This window comes from Oxyura jamaicensis, chromosome 3 (assembly GCF_011077185.1).
Source record: "Oxyura jamaicensis isolate SHBP4307 breed ruddy duck chromosome 3, BPBGC_Ojam_1.0, whole genome shotgun sequence".
Taxonomy (NCBI): Eukaryota; Metazoa; Chordata; class Aves; order Anseriformes; family Anatidae; genus Oxyura; species Oxyura jamaicensis.
This window is the reverse complement of record NC_048895.1, coordinates 25,188,387-25,210,353: the sequence shown is the minus strand read 5'-3', so window position 1 is coordinate 25,210,353 and position 21,967 is coordinate 25,188,387. Positions and strand designations below refer to the sequence as shown.

The 21,967-nt window shown below is 50.1% G+C and overlaps 2 protein-coding genes across 8 annotated transcripts in view; one reads left to right on the top strand and one right to left on the bottom strand.

Moving 5' to 3' along the window:
* Positions 1 to 1,007: 1,007 nt before the first annotated feature.
* Positions 1,008 to 10,351, bottom strand: POLH (DNA polymerase eta). Of its 3 annotated transcripts, none has more exons than XM_035321786.1 (10): positions 10,155 to 10,351; positions 9,933 to 10,067; positions 9,636 to 9,847; positions 9,098 to 9,267; positions 6,279 to 6,382; positions 5,099 to 5,218; positions 4,218 to 4,341; positions 3,701 to 3,766; positions 2,864 to 3,027; positions 1,008 to 1,986 (listed from the first exon to the last, which is right to left on the bottom strand). In XM_035321786.1, the coding sequence occupies exons 1-10, from the start codon at positions 10,289 to 10,291 to the stop codon at positions 1,143 to 1,145; spliced, it is 2,076 nt and encodes a 691-aa protein (XP_035177677.1). In that variant the 5' UTR covers positions 10,292 to 10,351; the 3' UTR covers positions 1,008 to 1,142. The 3 variants fall into 3 exon arrangements, with proteins under 3 accessions (XP_035177677.1, XP_035177678.1, XP_035177679.1); XM_035321787.1 differs by having other exon boundaries at positions 2,864 to 2,982; XM_035321788.1 differs by lacking the exon at positions 1,008 to 1,986 and adding an exon at positions 2,117 to 2,365 and having other exon boundaries at positions 2,830 to 3,027.
* A 161-nt stretch (positions 10,352 to 10,512) lies between these two features.
* Positions 10,513 to 21,967, top strand: part of XPO5 (exportin 5) — a 28,200-nt gene continuing 16,745 nt past the window's right edge. For 3 of the 5 annotated variants that reach the window (XM_035321795.1, XM_035321793.1, XM_035321792.1), the window contains exons 1-15: positions 10,513 to 10,665; positions 10,919 to 11,040; positions 11,665 to 11,737; positions 12,337 to 12,474; positions 12,773 to 12,955; positions 13,923 to 13,964; positions 14,853 to 14,879; positions 15,208 to 15,393; positions 16,073 to 16,149; positions 16,579 to 16,678; positions 17,769 to 17,852; positions 18,266 to 18,391; positions 18,563 to 18,653; positions 20,138 to 20,266; positions 20,987 to 21,102. In XM_035321795.1, coding sequence (XP_035177686.1) covers positions 10,561 to 10,665; positions 10,919 to 11,040; positions 11,665 to 11,737; positions 12,337 to 12,474; positions 12,773 to 12,955; positions 13,923 to 13,964; positions 14,853 to 14,879; positions 15,208 to 15,393; positions 16,073 to 16,149; positions 16,579 to 16,678; positions 17,769 to 17,852; positions 18,266 to 18,391; positions 18,563 to 18,653; positions 20,138 to 20,266; positions 20,987 to 21,102 — 1,599 coding nt within the window. In that variant the 5' untranslated portion in view covers positions 10,513 to 10,560. The remainder of the gene's footprint in view (positions 10,666 to 10,918; positions 11,041 to 11,664; positions 11,738 to 12,336; positions 12,475 to 12,772; positions 12,956 to 13,922; positions 13,965 to 14,852; positions 14,880 to 15,207; positions 15,394 to 16,072; positions 16,150 to 16,578; positions 16,679 to 17,768; positions 17,853 to 18,265; positions 18,392 to 18,562; positions 18,654 to 20,137; positions 20,267 to 20,986; positions 21,103 to 21,967) is intronic. The other 2 variants (XM_035321796.1, XM_035321794.1) reach the window with 1 other exon arrangement.

The window sequence follows — 21,967 nt, the reverse complement described above, 5'->3', positions numbered from 1 at the left end:
TTGCAGCTGCACAGCTGGAAGAGGCCCTGGGCTCAGCCCAGAGCTGAGCCCTGAGCGCATCTCCCGCCCTGAAGGCCATCTCCCCTTCTCAGAGCCTGCAGTTTCCCTTTCAGATATTCAGCTTTCTCCACTCTGTTGCCATTTGGGGAGGCTCTCACACACGAACCATGGCCTAGAGAGCTGAACACATTCTGCCAACCAGGAACAAGGCAGATACTGATACCTCTAATCGAGTTGTGTGTACTGTCACCTAGAGTCTGTAAGGAGAAGAAATGTGGTTACTCTGCCATGGAGGGAAGCTTTCAAAGGCCTGTGTGACTAGCATGCTTCCCCCTCCCTAACATTAGGGCTTTAGCATATGCATCAATAGTAATTACCTGGAACGAGGGTTGAGACTTCAAGAAGGCCACTGAAAGCATGACTGTGCTGCTTCAGCCTCCTCAAAGGAGGGAGCAGTCTTTCTTGGGCACTCCAAGCATGGTGATAAGCATCATGCACTGGGCTGCTATGTAGAGACAGTTGTCAGACCATATATTAAAAGAAATCCTTCTGTAGAAGAAACTAGCTAGTGGAAAAATGCATTTTGGTGGAAGGAAAACAGCGTTGCCCTACTGTGTAGAGAAGGGAGATGTAACCACAAGACTAAGCTACTGTTCGTAAAATACAGCAAGGGCAGGGCCTGCAACTGCAGCCAGGGGAGAACATGAGATGAAGGCTTCGTATGAAGTGACTGGATTGGGGTTCAAGCATAGACTTGGCTGGAGACTCCCTAGGATAAGCCACGGTGCTCCCATTTTCTGCTTTCACAGTGTTGGGAGCCACCATTCCCATCACAGGAAAAAGCAAGAGCATTACAGCTATGGAAATACCCACAGCAGGAGCTGTAGTCAAGTAAGCCGCAGCTTCTGGTAGCACCAAGCAGGCAGAAGCAAGCTAGCTGCCACCAGCCCCTCTGAACAATTTGCAGAGCTGGGTACATCCAGCACCACACAGTCACTATTCATCAGTTCCAGTCCCTCTTAGACTTGGGGTAGAGATAATTTATTAGACTTTTCTGCATTAAAACCTGGCAAGGCAGTATAAAAACTTTTAACCGGATTTTAAACCGGCTATTATCTAAAAACTCCCAGCATGGCTGGATGTTAAGGAGGCAGGCGTTTAAAGAAAAAATCTAAAGTTCTTGTCACACCTTCCCTAGGTCGTTTTGCACTAGATCCTGCCGGAGTCTTGGGCTTGTTCTTTGCCTTGGCAGGAGACCTGGAAGCCGCAGCCTTCAGGCTGGGATCTGCCACTGGGGCTGTGGGGAAACTGGACTCCAGGAAGGAGCTTTGCAGCTCCACAGCAAAGTGGTAGTCCATGTGCTCTGGGAGCTCCCACACCAGCACGTGCTGGCCACACTTCTCACAGCGCTGCTGGTCCCCCGGCGAGGCATGAGGGAGCAGGGTGAGCTCGGGAGAGGGTGGCAAGTTCTGCTCGTTTCCTTCCATAGCTGGCTCTAATTTCAGAAGCATCCTGGAGCTGGGTGGAGTCGAGGGTGTTTGCGTAGCATCAGACAGCAATGTCTCACAGGGAAGCCTCTTGCAAGGTAAAGTAGGACTCCCATCTCTGGGACTCTGCTTCACAGGGGACTCCAGATCACACTGCTCAGAGGCAAGTCCAACACCAGCTCCCTCCAGGTCATCTCTCCCTGGGTGCTCAGGGGAGGTGGTAGCAGCTGGCAGGCTGCTTGCTGCTGCCTGTGACTGCCGCTTTTCTGCTGCCTTTTGGAAGAACGACTCAATAGCATTAGCCGGCTTCTGTCTGTGCTCTTTGCTCGGGCTCCTGAAAAACTTGACCCTGGGCCTCCTGCAAGACGCGGTCTTGGCGCTGCCAGTGCCATCGGGCTGAGTGTCACCAGTCAGGAAGGCGGCGATACCTGCAGAGAGGAGCGTGGGGGCCTCTGAGAACTTGCTTGCTGAGAGAAGCACTGATATGAGCGGCGGAGACCTGCAAGGGACAGAACAAGATCGACTCAAACACCATCCTGGGAAGCAAAGCATCCTTTGAGGTAAGACTTTAAGCAACATCAAATATTCACAGGCAGGGGAGAGGGAAACTTGCAAAAGAGCTCAGTCTGGGTATCTGGCAAGGGGTGGGAAGGAGGTTTCCTGTAACAAAACGTTAGCATTGCTATCTCTAGAACACAGCTTCACAGACACAGCAGGCTGGGTTGGGCAGAGCAGAAAGCCTCTCCCCAGAACAGCATTTTTCCCCAAGAAAAAAGCAACCAGGCACTGGAGCAGGGTTAGCCAGCTGCCAGCCTGCACTTTCAGTCCACCACAGGCTGGAGCTGCGGTGAGACTTCGAGTCAGAGACAGCTTCAGGGAGCAGCAGCCTTGTCAGAGCCTAACAGCACCACCTTGCTTTAAGCACACCCCAGCCTTCACTGCGGAGTGTGAGGGAGGGAAGTAACGTCAAGTACAGGAGCTGTGCAGCCTAGTGTTTCCTTACCCCAGTGCCTCCCTCTCAAAAAGCACCACTGTCCTTCGGGGAGGAGGGCAAGGCCTGGATAGCTTCCCGCACACAGGAAGGCGAGGACTGCCTGGCTCCAGCTGGACACCCCTGTGCCAGTAGCCGTCATCAGCTCCAAGTGCAGAAATTGGAATTGTCTGGCCAGATGTGGGTATAGGAATACGCCAGCCTCACTGCTGTCCTAGCACTAACGTAGAGGCCAACACGCTCTGCTGTGCATGGGCCAGGAACCGCTTTTCCTTCCGATCAGCACAACTCTCTCATTCCCATCTGTCAGGTCCCTGGTTCACCCTGCACCCCCCGCATCAGAGCAAACCCCAGGAGGGACACGAATTGCTTCCCCCCCACTCACCAGGCTGCCTGGTGAGCCCCGGCCATGTTGCAGTTTTGGATTAGGGCAAAGGCATCACTGTAGATCTTCTGGGCATCGTAGCGGGTCACGGCACAGAAGCGTGACAGCCGGGTGTCTCCCTGCATGCGGATGACCACCATGAGCTGCTTGGCCACTCGGTGGTTCTGCGGGGAGAAGACAGAGCTGTGTTTCAAGCGACATCTAGAGGGAAGAGCAGGAAGGGCTTGTGGAGATGGCCTCGCTGCCCAGAGCCCTCTGTCAGTTACCACTTCTGATGCTGCGTGACAGACAGCAGCTTGTCCTGCCCAGCCTGACCTCCAAGGGATGTGATACAGGACAGCAAGGACTTGCACAGCTGCATCACACAGGATGGCAAGCATTTTGTCCTTGCTTTTCTTGAAAGGCAGCTGCGCACCACTTCTCGGCCTCCCTGCAGCAGTGAAGCTAGCAGACTGACCTCACCCCAGCCTGCGGTCTGCCATCCATGGATTTGACCATAGCACTTTTCAAGAGCAAAGGGATTGCAAGCTGCAGTGGAGCAGCAGCAAGGCAGGATGGGGATGCAGCAGGTCCCTGCATCCCTGCTTTCAGGTCCCTGTGTCCTAAAGCACAGGACAAGGACCATCCTTAGCCCTGCAGCGTTCTGGGACAGAGCCATTCTTGCTGGCTGGGCTCTCGCACACCTTTTTGCAACACCTCAGCACAGGCAAACATCTGAGGGCAGGCAGACCCTCTTCCCACCACCACCAGCCTCAGCCTCCTGCAAACAGCACCACGTGGCTCCCCGAAGGCCTGGCCTCCTCAGGCACAGCAGGAAGGATGCTGTCCACTCCTTACCTGACTCCTGTCCTTGATCAGTCTGGATTCCAGCTCCAAGGCCAGCTGCAGGAGCCAGTGTTGCACCTGGACAAACAGTAATTAACAGGTTCAGGCCCCTGCTGACAGCACTGCCCCCAGCCCAGAGCAATGTTCTCCCCAGGAAACATGGAAGGTGCCTCCTCCCTCTTTCTTTGGGCTAATTGCCTTCTTTCTAGCAACCAGCCCTGGAAACTTGGCACCAGGAATACCTTTTGAACAGCACAGGCCCATTTTGCTCAGGAAAATTACAAGGCTGGACCTTTTTGTGGAAGAGTTTAATCAATGCAATTCTGTCAACAAGAGATTGCTCTAATTTGTGGGGCCCAAATCACTCCCTTCAACCAGATCCCTAGCACAGGTTTCAGGGCACCGTGACACAGAAAAGCACTGTTTTTGCAAGCTAGTTTCTGCTCTTAATGTTCTTTTATTATCCAGTCCAAAAGCCAAGTTTTTTTGTTTTTTTTTTTTTTTTTTGCCAGATGTGGGCTTCTCCTACCTCCTTCTGTGTGGCCAGGGCTGTCCTCCCAGGGAAGTTCTTGCTGCAGCCAATGGACTGGGGCAAGTGTCGATTTTTGACAGGTTCGTCATCAATTCCTCTGCACAAGTCATAGAGCCAGGACCTGAATGCCAGAGGAAGCATGAGGTAAATGAGCCAGTGCAGCCCCTACAGGAACGTGTAAACCCAGGGACACTCACTGCTGTGTTCCTGCAGGTGCCAGGGAATAGTTTGCTGCCCTGACGGCCAGCAGCTGTGACAGCCCTGACCATGGCAGAACAGGCACTCTGAGATTCAGTCCCTGCTCTGATGTCAGCAGTGACAAACCGCCTCCCTTCCTGCCCACCAGGCAGCAAATCAGCCCTCTGCTGAGCCTTGTTTTCATCTGTGCAAGCTGTGGCACTGCCTCACCCCCAGTGGCTGGACAGGCAGGCTCCCTTCAGGCCACAACTGCCTGTCAGCTCAGCTCCTCTGCCTCCTTTCTCCTCAGGTGGCAACAGTTCACCTGTCTGCAGGGTGCCCCAACCACTGCTGAGCCCAGAAGCGGTGTTTCAAGCTCCAGTCCAGTCTCGTAACTCCCTCTGTACTGACACCATCAAGCCTGCTCGGAGCCCTGGTCCCACTCAGCTCCATCCTTAGGCACTGTGGAGCAGGGCAGAGCAGCTGGCTGACAGGCAAAATGTTGTCTTGGTGAGGGTGCCTGGGAGAGGGCAAGCCCAGAAGCCTGTTTGTGGGCCTGCTGCATCATTGCTTCTGCCCCCTCAAAGATGTCACTGAATTTTTGCCTCCCAACCTTCCTAACTGCTCCAGAACAACCTACACTCAAAAGGAAGTCTCTGTTCCTGTCAAGAGCCAAACCGCAGCAAGTGGTACGTCGTTACCCTGTCTTGTCTCCAAAGTGAGTCTGGAGCTCCGTCTCACTGAACTGCGTCACCTGCCCGATGTACTCCACTTCCAGGATGTCCGTGATGGCAGCACCAAGCTTCCCCCCCAGGTTACGGCTACGGCAGAGAAAAAGAAAATGAAGCACCATGTGGAAGACTACGCTAAGCCTTTGTGCAGCAGCCGCCCCGCTTCAGGACAACCAGAAGCGGTCAGAAGTTAGGAGGACAAAAGGGAACACTTGGTATATAACAAGTCTTCTGCTCACAATAGAGGGATGCGTAAGAGCTGAAGTGGGAATCAGCTCCTTGGCTCACCTAATTTCAGTGCCTCTCAGATCCATCTTCAAAAGATGATCCCAAACTATGCCCTGAAGGACACCTCATATGCGCCCTGCTTCCTTTCTATGTGGACAGGACCCTTCCCCCCAACACACCCTTTTCCATCATTACTGACACACCGAAGGCAGAAAGCCACTGCAGGCCTGGACACCGGGGACACATTCCTCCAGAGCAGGCCTGGACACCGGGGACACATTCCTCCAGAGCAGTGGGGCTGGTGACACATCCCCACACAAGGAACAGCACTGGTGTGTTCAAAACCACAGCTGCTTTCTGGAAACACAGCTCTATCACTCACACTGGGGCACAGCTATGGTCCCCATGCCCACGGCTGCTGCTGCCTCACACCTGTGCGTCCCAGCAGTCATTCTGAGGACAGCTCTTCCCAGGAAGAGGCTGCCCAGAAGATGCTGGAGAGATGAGTGTGGCTCCTTCACTGGCAGGGCTGCGACTCCCAGGCATGCTGCTCTTGAGCTGTCACACACAGCTGTGAGGGATTCCTAGCAGGGTTTCCTCTCCCTCTTGCACACACTGGTGAGCAGTTACTGTGGATGCTGAAAGCCTTTGCTGGCTGCTATAAATTAGCATTAAATTACTCTCTGTTGAGGTGGCCAGGAACCATTTCCTACCCTCAAGTCACTTCAGTTCTCCTTATGCAAGCAGCAACAAAACCCACTGAAACAAGTACCACAGCAATGAAGACAAGCAAGGCCCTCTTCCTGATAAAATCCTGGACTGTGGAAGCGCAGCACCGGCCTTTCAAGCACACGCTCTTACCACAGAACAGCTCAGCCTGAGCCCCAAGCTGCACGGAAGCAGGCAGCTCCCCAGTACTTACATATTGCTGACAGGCATCTGGCTGAAGAGCTGCGGGACAGATCGTGAAGATACCAGTGTCTGGCGGTTGGGCTTGTTTAACCCACAGGCCAGTTTCGCCAGCATCTGTAACGTGGAAGAGTGGAAAGCCTGTTATTACAAACCCTGCGCCGACGTTATTGTGAAGCACTGTACTTAATGGCACGTGCTGCAGCAGCACTGAGGGCTGCCTGGGGAGCAGCTGCTAGGAAGGACGTATAAATCACACCACTGCTTGCTCTACAGCCCAGCCAGCCTGGGACCGTTGTGTGCTGGCCGGGGGCTCTGAAAGCACTGCTGCTGCCAGGCCTGTGCCTCTGCAAAGGGCTGGACTCCTGCTCCAGGCAGCTCGGGGGATCTGCACCTATCCCCTGCTCTGCCTGGCTTAGTTTTCCATCAGGCAAGAAAATTAGAGGTTCCAGAGCACCCCCATAATCCTCCCCCTGCTATTTCTCTCACTATGCTCGCTCCGTCGTCTTCTATCTTGCTTTTTCTCAATGTCACTGTTTTAATCTTCTGTCTGTGAAGTCCACAGCAGCATTAACGCTGCAAAAGGAAATCTGCAAAATACAGAAGTTCTTGGAAGGGATGTTCTTTCACCCGCCTGCTATACATCTTCCCCTCCCACCCTAATCTAACTCAGGATCAATAATACACAAACGAGCCAGAAATAAGTATAGCTCTTTTTTAATTCAAAAAATCCAATAATTTTCTCTTTCACTGCTTTACCCCACATCCTATAACTAAAGGAAAGCTTCCTGCCCACAGATTAAGCTATGATCTTTATTAGAAGCCTTTCCCACAGGCTTACACGTCCTCACTTTTTTTCTAGAGGTTTAGATATTTTCCTTCAACTCTTCATATTCAGGCATTTTCCAGATGTCCAATTATTCTTGTTTTACTGGAGATTTTTGCAAGGCTACCGACACTATTCCTGATGTGAGCTGCTTCAAACTGAACCAACGGCTGAGACTTCACAGGAATAAGTAACCTACTTTTTTTCTGACACCTCTCTAATTAACACATGCTGAAACAGGACTTGTCTTTTCTACAAGAGCACTCCTCTTACTGACTCATCCTGCTGACTGTCCACAATAACTCCAGACTAACTCAGCCAAAAGCCTCCTAGTTTCCTTTTTCCACCACCCATAAGCCACTGAAATTTCAGACTGTTTCTGGACTTTCCAGCTCTGATTTCATCTCAGAACTCTCACAGGCCAGGCCCTTAGCTCTACCTGTGCTCAACATTCACCAGTAATCCCTGCAGCCGTTCCTTCCTTATCAGCTGGGTTCCTGGTGAGCTAACCAGTTAGCTCACTGGGAAGAAAAGGGTTTTAAAATAGGAAAAACACAAGAGCTTAAAGCAGGTAGCCTCCACCCTGAGTTTTAGGGAACAGTGGGTCCATCCAGGAAATATTTGTTTCACTGACACACATTTCCAACAATTTAAGAGGAAAAAGAATACCAGTTTGGCGGCCCTGAGGTGAGTCAAGTTGCTTTTCCTCTTTCTGGTCAGTCTTTACCCACCATTAGCCAAGCTATGGGTGATGCTCAGCCAGCTGCTGAGAGCTGCCCCAGGAGCACTTCATGCATGACAGCAGCTGCAGAAACAAACTGACTTTGATGCTGCTGCAGTTGTGGATGGTTTCCTGCTGGGTGATATGCTTTGGGTGGTTTACTGAGAGCCCCTAACACTTGATGCAGCCTTTGCAGAAAGGGTTCATCAGTTACAACTTTAAATATACAGGCTCTGACCAAAATAAAAAGAAAGGATAAAGACTAATCAGACGTTTTGGAACTCTCTGCAGAGCTAGCTGAGGATGAGCACTGGTGTAGAAACTTCCAGTGGAAGGGATGCTCAACTGGCCTTTTTGCTCTCCCTAACAGCCATAACGGAGAAACATTCCTGCTCTTCCTAAGAGCATCTCCCAGCTCCTATCAAGTCTCTACGCCAGCACTGTGTTTTGTTTTCCAATGAATTATTTTGATAGAATTTTTGAAGGGAAATTACAACGGACTGTGCTGTCCCCGAAGAACTCTTTATCTATGCTATCAAGCACATCACAGAGACCACCAGGTCAAAAGCCTGCACGTGACCGTGCAGAATGTGCTAAGGTGCTTCCACAGCCAGCTCGTCTCTGTATGCACCAGCCTTTTCTGCAAAGGCTGAAACAAGCCTTAGGGGCTCTCAGTAAAACCACCCAAAGCATTTCACCCAGCAGGAAGCCATCCACAACTGCAGCATCAAAGTCAGTTTGTTTCTGCAGCTGCTGCCGTGCATGAAGTGCTCTCAGCAGCTGGCTGAGCAGCACCCAAAGCGTGGCTAACAGCGGGTAAAGACTGATTGACCAGAAAGAGGAAAAGCAACTCAGCTCACCTCAGGGCCACCAAACTGGTGTTTTTCTCCCTCCAAATCACTGGAAAACAACTCTAAAAAACATTCCCTGGATGACCCCACTGTTTCCTAAAACTCAGGGTGGAGGATACCTGTACTTTAAGCTCTTGTGTTTTTCCTGTTTTTCAGTTCTCATGAGGGACTCGAAACCGTTTTCTTCCTAATAAGAGTGGTTAGGGTATACCACAAACCCAGCTAGTAAGTTAACTGATGGCTGACTGCACAGGCCACATCTCGGGGAACAGTTTTCCTCCCTTTCCCAGATGTCCTATGATTTCCCTGAAGGCATGCTCATACACGGCTGCATTCCCCACTCAGCTTCCATCTAGCAGAGGAGCACAACAGCATCTACCCCACCTTCTGACCCTGCTACTCAGAGAAGTCGAGCTGACACCTTACACACGTACTTTGTTGTGCGAAATCCCAGCTGAGCACCTGAATCCAGTGGCTTTCTCCACGGCCACCCTCATTTCTTCCACAATTACCGCTCCCATGGTCAGCTGCAGGTCAGGACAGTCGGGGTTATCGAAGGACAGCGATGCCAGCCACTCCTGCACGCCACGCTGCCGCAGCTCCTCTGCGAGGGGGACACAAAGGGAACTGGCGTGGGCATCGGTGAGCCCAGCAAAGGGGCCGGCACCACCGGCAAGCCCTTGGGAAGAGCTGTGTGCACCCGTAGCTGCAAGCCAACGGCAAGGGGGAGAAGAAGCAGATGCCTTAGCAGTGGGGAAAACAGATCCTGGTTTCAGCGTTCTGCATCTGGAGGGGATGAAGCAGCTCGTGCTCTGCCAGCAGATGGGGAACACGAAGGGGGAGCAGCAGGAGCGGGCGCAGCAGGAGCGGGCTCACCCCTCGCAGCCAAGCCGCTGGAGCATCCCCACCGCACCAAGCTCCGGCCCGGCCACTGGGAGCCCCTCGGGGCCACCGGGACCGGCTCCTGCCTACCCTTGGCGGCATGCTGGGGGTCGGGGCCGCCGGGCAGCCCCTGCACGAAGGTGGTGGGCAGCAGCTCGGCACCCAGGGGCCGCCCCCGCAGCTCCCGCAGCCTCTCCCGAGCGCTGCCCGTCAGGTCCAGGTACGCCTCGTCGATGCTGGCCCGCTCGATGGCGGCGAAGCGCGACAGCACCTCCATCACCTCGGCGCTGGCCTCCCGGTACCTGCCGGGCCACAGCCTCAGCCAGGGCCCGGGGAGCCGCGCCCGGGGCCGGCGTCCCCCCTCCCGACCCCGGTGTCCCCGCTCACCGGGTGAGGTCCGCCTTGCCCCGCGCCTCGGGCACCCTGGCCAGCAGCAGCTCCGGGCACAGCGCCCGCGCCTCGGTCGCCCACATGCCGCGGGCCACGCCGAAGGAGCGCGCCTCGTAGCTCACCGCGATGATCCTGCAAGGCACCGGGGGCAGCGGGTGGGCACGGCGCGGCGGCACCGCGACACGGCGACATCACGGCGACACCGGGAGCGGCACCTACCCGCCGCCCTGCCACTTGTTGTACTGCACCACGGCGCAGGGCCGGCCGCGCAGCTGCGGGTCGAAGCGCTGCTCCACCTGCATGAAGAAGCAGTCCATGTCCACCAGGGCCACCACCCGCTCCCGACCCCGCGACATGGCGGCAGCGACACCCCTCCTTCCCCCTCCGCCGCCACCCGCCCGACTGACCGCCCTCCCGCCGCCGCGCCCCGCAGCCTATCGGGAGCTGTAGGCGGCGCGCGGGGCACGCCGGGACTTGTAGTTCTAACAGGGCACTCCACGCGTACCTTCCCCCTCCTCCATTCTATCCCCGCCGCGCGTGCGCACAGCGCCTGCGCCGCGTGCTCCCTCCCCCTCCCACCCCGCACGCCGGCGGCCGGTGGCGCGGGGCCGCCGCCGCCATCATCATGTCGGCCGAGCAGGTGAGCGGCCTGTGCGAGCAGCTGGTGAAGGCCGTGACGGTGATCATGGACCCGGCCTCCACACAGCGCTACCGCCTGGAGGCGCTCAAGGTACGCGGGGCCACGGTCCCGGCCACGCGGGGCCCCTCAGCGGGACGGTCTGGAGGCGGTGGGGGGGTCCCGAGTGCCGGGGGGGGCGCTGAGGGGGGCGCTGAGGTGCGGGGAGAGGCGCTGAGGTGCTGGGGGGAGGCTCTGAGGTGCTGAGGGGGTCGGGGGGTCCCACCGGGGGCTGCTCGGCTCGGGGGGAGAGGTGAACGGCCACGCTGAGCGCCCGCCGTGTGTCTGTCCGTGTTTCCCCGAGCAGTTCTGCGAGGAGTTCAAGGAGAAGTGTCCCATCTGCGTGCCCTGCGGGCTGAAGCTGGCCGAGAAGACGCAGACGGCCATCGTCCGGCACTTCGGCCTGCAGATCCTGGAGCATGTGGTCAAGTAAGCGTGCTCCGCCAGCTCTGGGGGCCGGCCCGCTTCCAGCCCACCGCCGGTCCTTGCTCTGCGCCCCTTCGGTGCCTCCTGGCTCCAGGGAGAGGTTTCGGCACGCAGAGAGCCTGTCCTGCAGCAGGGGATGGCTGCTGGCCCCCTTCCCATTCCTTTTCCTCCTCTTGAGGAGAAAAAGGCTTTCGGGCAGGTTGGGAGGGTTAATTCACCAAGCTCTGAGCCATGTTGACACTGCAAGACGTAAACAGGCACGCAGGGTTACAAGTGGGTCCTTTGCAGTGTTCTCTGTCATTAGCCACGCGCTAACAAAGAGGCTTTGTATTAGTTCAGTTCTGAGATTCCTCTCTGTTGCCTCTACAGACCTGATGCTTTGTGCTCTTGCTGCTGCTTCTCGTGTCTGTTGACCTCAGCAGTGCACGCCCATTTGCCAGCAGCGGTTTTAACTCAGCCTTTTCATTAAGCGATTGGGCAGTGGCAGGGACATTGGGCTCTCGGGGTTCATTCTATCTAGCTTAGGTAAAGAAGTGGTGGTTCAATGAGGATCAAGTCAGAGATCTTCATAAACGTTTTGACTTGGTGTCCTTTCTCTCCTCTCTTCTTTCTAACTCTTGTGAACAGGTTCCGCTGGAACAATATGCCTCGCCTGGAAAAGGTTTATCTAAAGAACAACGTCATGGGCCTCATATCCAATGTAAGTACCTTCTAGTCGCTCAAGCATGATTCTTTCACTGGGAGATAGAAAGTGGGAGCAAAAAGGAGAAAAGACTCCAGTTAATTAGCACAGAGGACCTGAATTCAAGTCTGGATTTCGTTACTCTCTTGCTGTGCATCCCTGGTCGTTGCAGTGTTTTATTTTGTGTTGTAGTCAGGTTACCTGTAGAACAGTGATGTCACCTCACGTGGCAAGAGGCTGTGAGGCTTCTGTGAGTTACTTTTGCTTTCTTAGAAGGACCTTCAGTAACTGCAAGTGTTTTATCTTTGCAAGAATACTAAAGCTATTATCTTAGTCGTGTTTACTTTACAGTTGTGGTTGTTGTCACGGCTGGGTGAGTTCCCTTTGAGGGAAATCGTTTTGGTTGCTAGAGTTCACCAGCTGTGGATGCTTGGGAGGGTAGGAGTGCCGCTCAAGGTAGCTGAGATGTGGAGTTGCTGGATATTGTTGTTCTCGGATTTGGCGGTGTTCTTTTTCTCATTTGTTGTTTAGGGTATTTGCAGTCACTGTGCAATTCTGTGACAGAATTACAGTCGTCTGGTGTTTCCTCGTGTAAATGTTCCCCTCTTCTCTCGCAGGGAACTCAAAGTATTCTAGAGGAGGAAAGTCACATTAAGGATGTTCTGTCTCGCATCGTGGTGGAGATGATCAAGCGTGAATGGCCTCAGCACTGGCCTGACATGCTAAAGGAGCTGGATACCCTCTCCAAGCAAGGGGTATGAACCACACCTGCCTGTTCTGTTCCACTTGCTGGTAGGGTGGGTTTCAGTCTTCCATGATTCTGAGGAAAACGTTGCTCATGGTTAGGTGAGACAGGCTGATGATGCACTCAAAAAGTACCTGCAAGAGTCAGTTATTCTAGGAGATGGTGTTAGCAGAGAGGGAGCCCTTCTCTGTTGTGTTTTCCCAAAATGTGACTTGTATCTTTGTGTATGTTCCCTTTCTACATCTCTGAGCTTGTAGGGATTTTATGTTTCAACTGTGCTCATGGAGTGTTTCATTTTGGGACATTAGGAAACTCAGACAGAACTGGTGATGTTCATCCTCCTACGTTTGGCAGAGGACGTGGTGACTTTCCAAACGCTGCCTACCCAGCGGCGACGAGATATCCAGCAAACCCTCACCCAGAACATGGAGAAGATCTTCAGCTTCCTACTAACTGCCCTGCAGCAGAATGTCAACAAGTACAGGCGCATGGTAAGCGTCTTCTCTCATTAGGTTCACTCACTGCTTGGAGGCATTTAGGAACTGGCATGCAACTCGCAAGTCCTGGGAAGCAAGGGCAGAAACTGTCTGAAACCCATTGCTGTAGGTATGGGGCAGGGATCTGCTGTGACGGGGCTGACAGGTTTAGCTCTGATTGTTCGGATTTGGAGTGTAGAAGGCTTGAGTGGAGACACGGCTCATGAGCGTTGCTGGAATGCTCAGCTGGCTGACACCAGGGGCATGCGGCTTAGCAAGAGCAAGGGGTACTTGGGGCAGGAACAGGTGCAGGAACAGGTAGATTGGGGTAGTTCATGTAACAGGCAGTGGTAACGCGATGCCACCCCAGGCTCACATCTGCTGTTGTTTGCTGTGTTTGTGTGGACAAATGCATCTGGGTCTCTCCGGTCCTTTTCTCCTAGAGCTCAGGGCAGGAGGCCTTTTCTCTGCCAAGGTGTGGTGAGGAATATTCTTCCTTTTTGCATAGAGGGATTTATTTTTTCTCAGAATTCTTGCCTACTGTCAGAGGTGTGTAGCTTGGTCAAGATGGGATAGTGTAGGTGAATGTCTGCCCCAGGCTGTTCTTGTCAGAAGGAAGTGGATTTGAGAGAGTGAAGCAGAATTCAGAAACCAATGTAGAAATAAGTTGCTTAGGTGTCTCTCTTGTCCTTTTTTTTTCCTGTGAACTGAAATCCAGGGTTACAGTAAAAGTGAAACTGGGAAGAAATTAAAAAAACATGTCTTACCTGACTTCTGTTCCTTTTCCTAATAAACTGATCCGCTGAACAACCTCTGCTGTAGAGCAGACAGTTGTCTGCATAGTTCATGGTGGTGGGTGGGAAGCCCTGGTGCGTTTTGTAGTCTGGTTGAAATGCATTTCCAGGTAAGGTTTGAATTGCAGTGCTTGAGGTTCTGAAGTGTGGCTGCTTCTGCTAACGGTGGCATCTTTCTGATTGGCAAGGTTGGAGCACCCCAGGAACAAGAAGCCCTCACCACTCCACAGGTTAGCAGATCTTTGGGATGTTTGTGCACAGGGTAAATTCTGAGGGTTGGGTGTTCAGTTACCTGCCTGCACACTGAGACTGGGGGAGATGATGGACAGTTCCCCAGGAGCGTAATCTGCAGTGCCTTTAAGTATGGAGTTCTGCAATAGTAGCTCAGTTGTTAAACATTTGGGACCCAAACGGATTATCTTTAAAGTAAATGCACTGAATACGTTAGTGGACAGTTTCCAAACCAAAACCCTGCAGCAGAAGGAAATGCTTCTGGTGTCTTTGCATCTGAAAAACAAATAACACTTGCCTCTTTGAGGGCTGCAAACTGTGTGTCAGGTAAAAAGATGGTGCAAGCGGTGCCTTGTTAAGTGTTTGCAACTTTAAGTGTTTGAGTCAGGCTGTAAGCTCTCGCTCCGGCACTCTCTCCAGCTGCCATTCTAACCACAGACAAATTACTTTTATCATTTTCACACGCGAATCTCAGTAGATAAAAGCCACCAGCATCTTTCAAAGACAGACTCTTGGGTGTAGGACACTCCAAAAGGTCAAAAGCTTCTTTCCTGGAAGCTTCCAGGAAGCACTGAAATGCCTTTCCTTCTTGTCCGCTGTGTCTCCCTGGTGCCTGCTGACTGGAGTGTCATCTTTTTGGATGAGAAGGAAACGGTGGCTTGTCCTGCAACTGAAAGTCCTGTTGTCTCACCTGCCAGGGGGCTGCCGAGGTGGTTATGATGGCTGTAGCAGTGGCTTGGGCAGGAGACTGCTGCAGCCTCTTTCACTAGGGAGCTGTTCGTGAAGCTGCTTCTGGCTGCGTTCTCGAGAATACGCCTGTCCAGCAGCGGCTGGGACTAAGCGTGTACTGTAGCTGCTCGCTTACCATTTCTTGTTCTCTTTTTCAGAAGACCGATCTGGCTCAGGAACCAAAGGTGAGTGAAGCTATGGACGTGTTACTCCTCTAGTCATTTTTAAAACCAAGATTGTTTAGAAAAGAGCTTCCCTCAGACTTCGGAGTCTGTTACCTGCAGCTGGGTTTGTTCACCCATCATACAAATTACTGAGAAGAGAGAAGTGAGAGATGCACAAGTGGAGAAATGCCAAGACCTTAACTAACACCCCTAGCGTGGGAAATTTGGCCCTTTTGCTGCCACCTCACTTTCTCAGTGCAGTTTTCTCCAGGGGGTGGACAGTTTGGGAAAACACAGGTGGGAACCACTGTTTCCCTTCAGCTCTGACTTCTTGTCTCTCTGTTTGCAGGCCCAGGCAAACTGCCGCGTGGGGATAGCAGCACTCAACACGCTGGCTGGCTACATTGACTGGGTGGCCCTGAGCCACATCACGGCAGACAACTGCAAGCTCTTGGAGATGTTGTGTCTGCTCCTAAATGAGCCTGAGCTCCAAATAGGAGCAGCAGAGTGTCTCCTAATTGCTGTCAGCAGGAAAGTGAGTTCTTCCTCAGCTACCCTGAGTCCTCTTTGTTTTCCTTCTATTCTCCTGTGTAATTCTTCAGACTGAACAATGATATCTTTACTCTTTTATTTAAGGCAACAACATTCAAATGTGACTGCTTTGTGTTAACGACATTTATAGTGAATGTCGTGTCAGCACAACACACAGAGCAATTGTTGGAATACTCCAGCTTGTATGCTTGCCTCGTCTCACAACTTTGGAGATCCCCATTAACATTTTTCTTTAATTTCCTGCAATCGGGAAGTGGGAAATACGTCACCTAGCTGTGACATCAAGCAGCTCAGAGCAGTGACAACAGGTTCTGAACCGGTAATTTGCCCTGTCTGTTCACAAGCAGCTAAGTGTCAAGGCTGAGTATTCATCAGCTGCCATTAAGTATCTATCCAGACTGCAGTGAAGAAGAGCTACTGTCTGAGGATCCATTTTTCAGTTTAAACTGAAAAGTGAGTTTGCTGGAGGAGAATTCTTGAAATGAAGAATACCTCTTTTTTTTTTTTTTGTGGGGTGGGAGGGTAACAATTTTTACTGAAATCATTTGTGAAATGCAAACTTTCCCCTAGATGGAAGAACAAATGGGGATCTTCCAATTTCACTTGCAGATGGGAGTAAGTAGTTGTGTTCTAATTGAGGCATTTGGCTTTTTTATACATAGGGGAAGCTGGAGGATCGGAAACCTCTGATGGTCTTGTTTGGAGATGTTGCCATGCACTACATTCTCTCTGCTGCTCAGTGAGTACCATCTTGCTGCTGTCATTTCACATAAAACTGCATAGCAATGGCTTTCTGTAAGTAATTTGCCAAAAAATAAAATAGCTCAACTGCAGAAAGCTGGAACTGGGTTAGGAGAGAAAAAAACAACCTTTTTTTTTTTTTCCTGAACCTAAACCTGAAAGACTGCAATTTTTTTCAGATTCCTTATTTGAAGGACAAAGTGGGATAAATATATCAGCTTCCCCAGCTTTCTCTTTTAGTCTAAAACTGATGAAGAGGGTCTCTGAAAGAAGCCATTTTAGATGTCAATAAAGCATTGGTTTTTGATAGAAGCAAAGAGAATCTCACCGTGAAAGAACCTAATTGCTCTAGTATTCTCTTTGTCTACAAGATAGTTACCTACAACATGAGTAACTGTGTTTTTTTTTTCATTCCCTTCACACCCAGGACGGCAGATGGAGAAGGCCTGGTGGAGAAGCACTATGTTTTCTTGAAGAGACTTTGCCAAGTTTTGTGCGCATTGGGCAGCCAGCTGTGTGCATTGCTAGTAAGTCTCTCCTGATACCAGCAGCAGTCTTGGCAAGGCTAGTTTCTAGGGCTGGGGTGAGACAACCGTGATCTGACATGACAATAGGATTCTCTCTGCGTGTTTGGCAGCCCTAAGGTTCTCTCCACACATTCGGAAAAGGCAGAAATGACTCTGCTTGCAGGTAGGATAACTGTGTCCTGCCATATCATAGGAACATAGAATGAAGGGACCCTGCCTGATTTCAGGCCTCTGCTGTCATCAAAAATCATCTCCAATAGCCTCAGTAATCTACTCAAAATTGGTTGTGTTTCTTGCTGCCTATTACTACAGGAAAACTGCTTGAGTCAATTGCTCATGTGGGAAGCTTTTTAAATTTCACCACTAAAAATATCTCAAAGATATATGTTCATAACATACATATATAACATCAAAGGGATGCTCTCAAAGAGCATACCTGTTTGTTCTTCTACCAACATTCTCTCAAGCTTAAGAAACAAGAAACGCTGTTTTTGTTCCTGCTGTTGATTTTTTTAATACTGTTTGTGTAAACGTTGAGATGAAAGTGCACACTGATACTTGGGGCGCGATGCTGACTGCTGAATTCCCACTCCATTCAGCACAGTGCTCAAAGTGCTTCTACAGCTAGGAAGGCAGTCAGGCTTGCTGAGAGAGATGCTGGTCGTGAGGAGACTGAGGCAGCTAGCCTGTGTAAAGTGATAGAGCAGAGTAAAGACCCACAGGTAGGGAAAGAAAAAATAATATTTGAGAATTTATCCCTTACAAGAACAGACAGCACACAAAGGGTGAGTTATTACTTCCAGTGACAGGGACTTCACTTGCTCTTAGGCACCGGGAGTTGTTCGTCCATAACGAAGTAATGAGGTAGGGATTTGAGTCCAGCACCCCCAGGCTGGTCAGCAGAACTTGCTATTTCTTAGGCTGCTGGTTTCAGAAAAACTCACTGGTGTTCAGTGGTTTTGTCTCTGCTCCTTCACAGCCCGTGGCATTGGATGTGAGTTGTCCTGCTTTACCCAAAGACATGGCACTTGTGAACCCAGCATGACACGTGTTCAGTATTTTTTTCTGAAATTCTTTGTCTTCCTCACAGGGCTCAGATTCTGATGTGGAAACACCTGCCAACTTTGGAAAATACCTTGACTCATTTTTAGCCTTCACAACCCACCCCAGCCAGGTATGTAGGGGGCTGAAAGTGTTGTGTAGGTCTGTGTAAGAATGTGTGAATGCATAATTAAACTACCCCATCAAAGACCGCGCAACTTCATCTGCTGAATATTGCTTTCCAGTTTCTCAGTTCAGCTGAAGACCTGGAATAATACAAAGTGGTTTCTCCATTACCACCCCCATTAGGAATGGTACCTGACACAAAAGTGCTGAGTACAGAATCTCATGCAGAATTTGCAACCAGCCCTAGTTTTTATTTAGAGAGATTTTTGACTTTCTGGAAGTTTAGGTTGAGCCTGCATGGCGTCTTGGCCTCAGCTGAACAGTCAGTGTAATCTGCTCTTCTAATTGCAACACTGGAGGCTTACCAGTGGAGAGTCCAGTACTGAAATCCTTCCCCTGTTTTCCCTCTCTTCCCCCCAGTTTCTGCGATCCTCCACTCAGATCACGTGGGGAGCCCTTTTTCGGCACGAGGTTCTGTCTCGCGACCCCTTGTTGCTGGCGATGATCCCCAAGTACCTTCGTGCATCTATGACCAACCTCGTGAAGGTACGTGGAACTGCTATTGCGAGTGCCAGAGACACAATCTCCAGGCTGCTGAGCAAACAGCTCTGTCTTGGCACTTTACTGCTTGTTCCTTCAGTCTTACCTCCTTGAAGCTGGTGTTAGCTCTGATGGGCGACTTGTCTTCCATCCTGATGTTGTCCACCCTGTCTCTAGGTGGGCTTTCCCTCTAAAGCAGACAGCCCCAGTTGTGAATACTCTCGCTTTGATTTTGACAGCGACGAGGACTTCAATGCCTTCTTCAACTGTAAGTTGCCCTCACCCCATGTAGATGCTGTTGTGTGTGTGCCTTTCCTGTTATGTTCAGTTGCTCACAGAGCTCAGAGACTGCCATGTTGATCGGCAGCTTCCAGTCATGTCCTGACTCTTTCAGCCAGAATCCTGGAGCTGAATGAGTTTGTGATTTTCCCGTGACAGCTCAGGCATTTCATTTTACTATTTTGCTGTCATATTTTCCAATTATTTTTCTTGCTGGCCAGGCGAGTGGTCAAGGAGCATTTGCTACCTAGTGTCAGAGAAAATATCCCTCTTGATCACCTAGATGAGGAAATGAAATGGAATCCTGCTCGGGCTAGGAGAGGAAAGCAGCTTGCAGAAGACTTCATATGTCATTCCAGAAAGGAAGTCTGTGCTGGCCCTGCTAGGAAGCTTTTGATTCAGTACCAACTGTGTGACTGAGCAATTAAAACAGCTGATCTTAATCATGATCTTAAACCAGCAGGCAGGGAAACCTGGATTTTAATAATTTTATATTTGCTTTTTGTATTTTACTTTCTACAAACAAGGTTGTCTTGGCACTGCCTGGTGTAGTTTGGTACTTGGTGGCGAGAGGATATTCTTAATAAGTTACTACTGACTTTTTACTGTTACTTTTGAAGATTTTGAGTGTGGCATTTTTTGTGTTGCTTATTAGATTGTTTGCTTTCCTTATAATAAATTTGGGTGGAAATCAAAAAGCTAAATGCACAAAGACAAAATGTGAAATAGGGAGTTAAATGGTCTTGAAGGTATTGTGGATGTGAGAAAATAAAATTGGTGTGAAATGCAAAAAAACCTATTTGGTCAAACATCTCTTTTAAACAATACAAGTTGCATCTGAAGTCCGCAGAGCTGTTTCTTTTCTGCGGTCATGTCCTGGAATATTTTGGAACAGATGAAATTCTTGTTTTGACTTAGCTTCTGCTCATATCTTTGGAAATGAAAACAAGACTTGTTGGTTTGGGGTGGTGGTTTTTTGGTTCTTTGTCTAGAATTAGTTTCTCAGTCTAGAACCTGTCACTGAACTGGGTAAAGTTGAATAAACTGGAAAAAGTCTGTTTAGCTGTGGGAAGTGATAGTTACCTAAAGTTGGGTGTTGTATCTCAGTATCTCAAGTCACTTTGTAACAGCAAACATGTACAGTTTAAAGATTTTTTTAAAATGAAAAATAGAAGCTCAATTTTATTAAATCTTGGTTTAGAATAATTGTAATAATTCATATTGCATTTTAATTGTTTTATGTTAACCCATCATTTTTTAGTCTCTTTATCTCTCTTCCAAAAACATGTGCATCCTGCTATAGCTAGTTTACTCACTGTTTATTTGAGATTAATACACAGCTATTGCTGGAACAACAGTCCAAAATGTTCCCAGTACTGCAAAGATCCGGGTGTGCTTTGCTGAGGTAGCGTTTGTAGCATCAGCTCGTTGCATTGTGTCTGTTTTTTTTATTTATTTATTTTTTTACTGCAGCTTTCCGAGCCCAGCAGGGGGAGGTGATGAGGATGGCTTGTCGTCTGGACCCTCGAACTGGCTTCCAAATGGCTGGTGAATGGCTGAAGTACCAGCTCACAGCTCCTGTTGATACCGGACCCATGAACTGTAAGTTTTCTGAAAAATAATAATAATAATAATAATAAGGATTTATTTTTTAATTCAAGTCAAGATGGAATTTCTGTTCCCTTTTTTTTTTAAGGGGGAGCCAAGTCACTGTGCTAGGTTTTCAGGCTTTCAAAGTCTTTGCAAGTTGAAAACAAAAGCAAACAAACAAAAAAAATCCTTTGCTATATACCTAGGGAATAGTTACTGTAGAGCTCATGGTGAGCAAGAAAGCTCCTCCTCTGCAAAGCAGGTGCATCTTCCCTCTGATAGAATTTTGCAATTATGTGGGACTTAATCTGTAACTTTATTTTTGTCCAGGGAGGTTTTGCCTGGCAAATCCCTCTGTTAGTCACCTGGCTGCCCTCCTCTGAAGGAGGGCCACGTGGTGCTCTGCAGAGTCACACTGAGGGCAGTCTTGCCTGCAGTGCTGAGTCTGGGCATGCGGCCCTTCCTTTTCTTTTCCCTTCTGTGATTTGTTGGTGTTGCTTGTTAGAGTGCCTTAGATCAGACCTGTGCCTAAGGACCCTTAACATGAATAAGGCAAATCACGATGAAGTACCTTAACTGCCTCCACTGCATCCCTGCTAGGCATCCATAGAGAGAACTTTGTGACAAAAGTACCTGGGAGTGCTAAGATGTTCTGGTGGGGGAGTTTATCAGCCTGGTGTCGTGTGTGAGGGGAGGAGCGCGGTGAGAGCTCCAATGTTCTCTTCCTTTCAGCTAAGACGGGTGAAGGTCTCTGCTCCATCTTCTCCCCATCCTTTGTGCAGTGGGATGCCATGACCTTCTTCTCAGAGAGTGTCATCAGCCAGATGTTTCGAACCCTGGATAAAGACGTATGTGTACCGGATGCTCTTACCTGTTCTCCTGGCTTCTTTTGGGTTGACGTGTGTTTTTTCACCTGTGTCGTCCTTGAAAACTTTGTTACCATTCACCCCCATGCAAAAAAAAAAAAAAAAGTTTGGTGTTTTTCCTGAGTACTGACCCTTCTTTAGGTGGAACCAGCCTAATACTGGTTTATTCTGTCAGACATTTTTTGGTTCTGGATGGTATGAGAGGTCACAGGAGAGTGCTCAGATGACATGCTTTGACATAGTGCCTTGCTAGAGGCCTGCTTAAGCAGAAATTTCCTATGTTTATTCTTTTTAGTCATCCTCTGATTTTACCTGTTTCTTCTTTTCATTTTCTGTGCTTTTACCTGAGTGAGAAAGACTCATGCTCAGGGTGTGGGAGATTCAGAAGATCTGATGAAATTTTTCTCTGCTGTTTGTTCAACAGTAGGCAAATGAGGAGAGCATTTTTTCTTCTTAGCTCGTGTAGACTGGCTTTATTTTTGTCAGGTTAGGCAGCTCACACTAATTCTTATCACAGTAAAGTAATTACATGGGTTGATGTAGTTGGTTAAGCATGGAATCTGTTGGACAGTCAGAAGGAGAACTGGGGTCCAAACTGAGAGAGAGGACACCTGCCCTTCTCAGAGGTACAAGCAATACTGGGGATTTCAGGTTGGCATGTAAGAGTGCCCGAGCAGCTGCTGTCCTCCTTCCTCAGCAAGTGCACACAGCACTCAGGTGAAGTGAGGTTTCTACAGCTTTTCTTTCTGCTTTGAGATCAGCAGTCATCAGCTGAGAGGCCTGGTATGTTAGCAGCAGCAACTCAGTCTAGCTCTAAGAGTTCTAGGCTGTGTGCTACAGGCTGAAG

Coding starts and splice junctions, on each gene's coding strand:
- POLH (XM_035321786.1), bottom strand. CDS start 10,291: ATGTCGCGGGGTCGGGAGCGGGTGGTGGCCCTGGTGGACATGGACTGC. Junction 10,068..10,154: donor AACAAGTGGCAGGGCGGCGG/GTAGGTGCCGCT, acceptor GGTGCCTTGCAG/GATCATCGCGGTGAGCTACG. Junction 9,848..9,932: donor GGCAAGGCGGACCTCACCCG/GTGAGCGGGGAC, acceptor GTGGCCCGGCAG/GTACCGGGAGGCCAGCGCCG.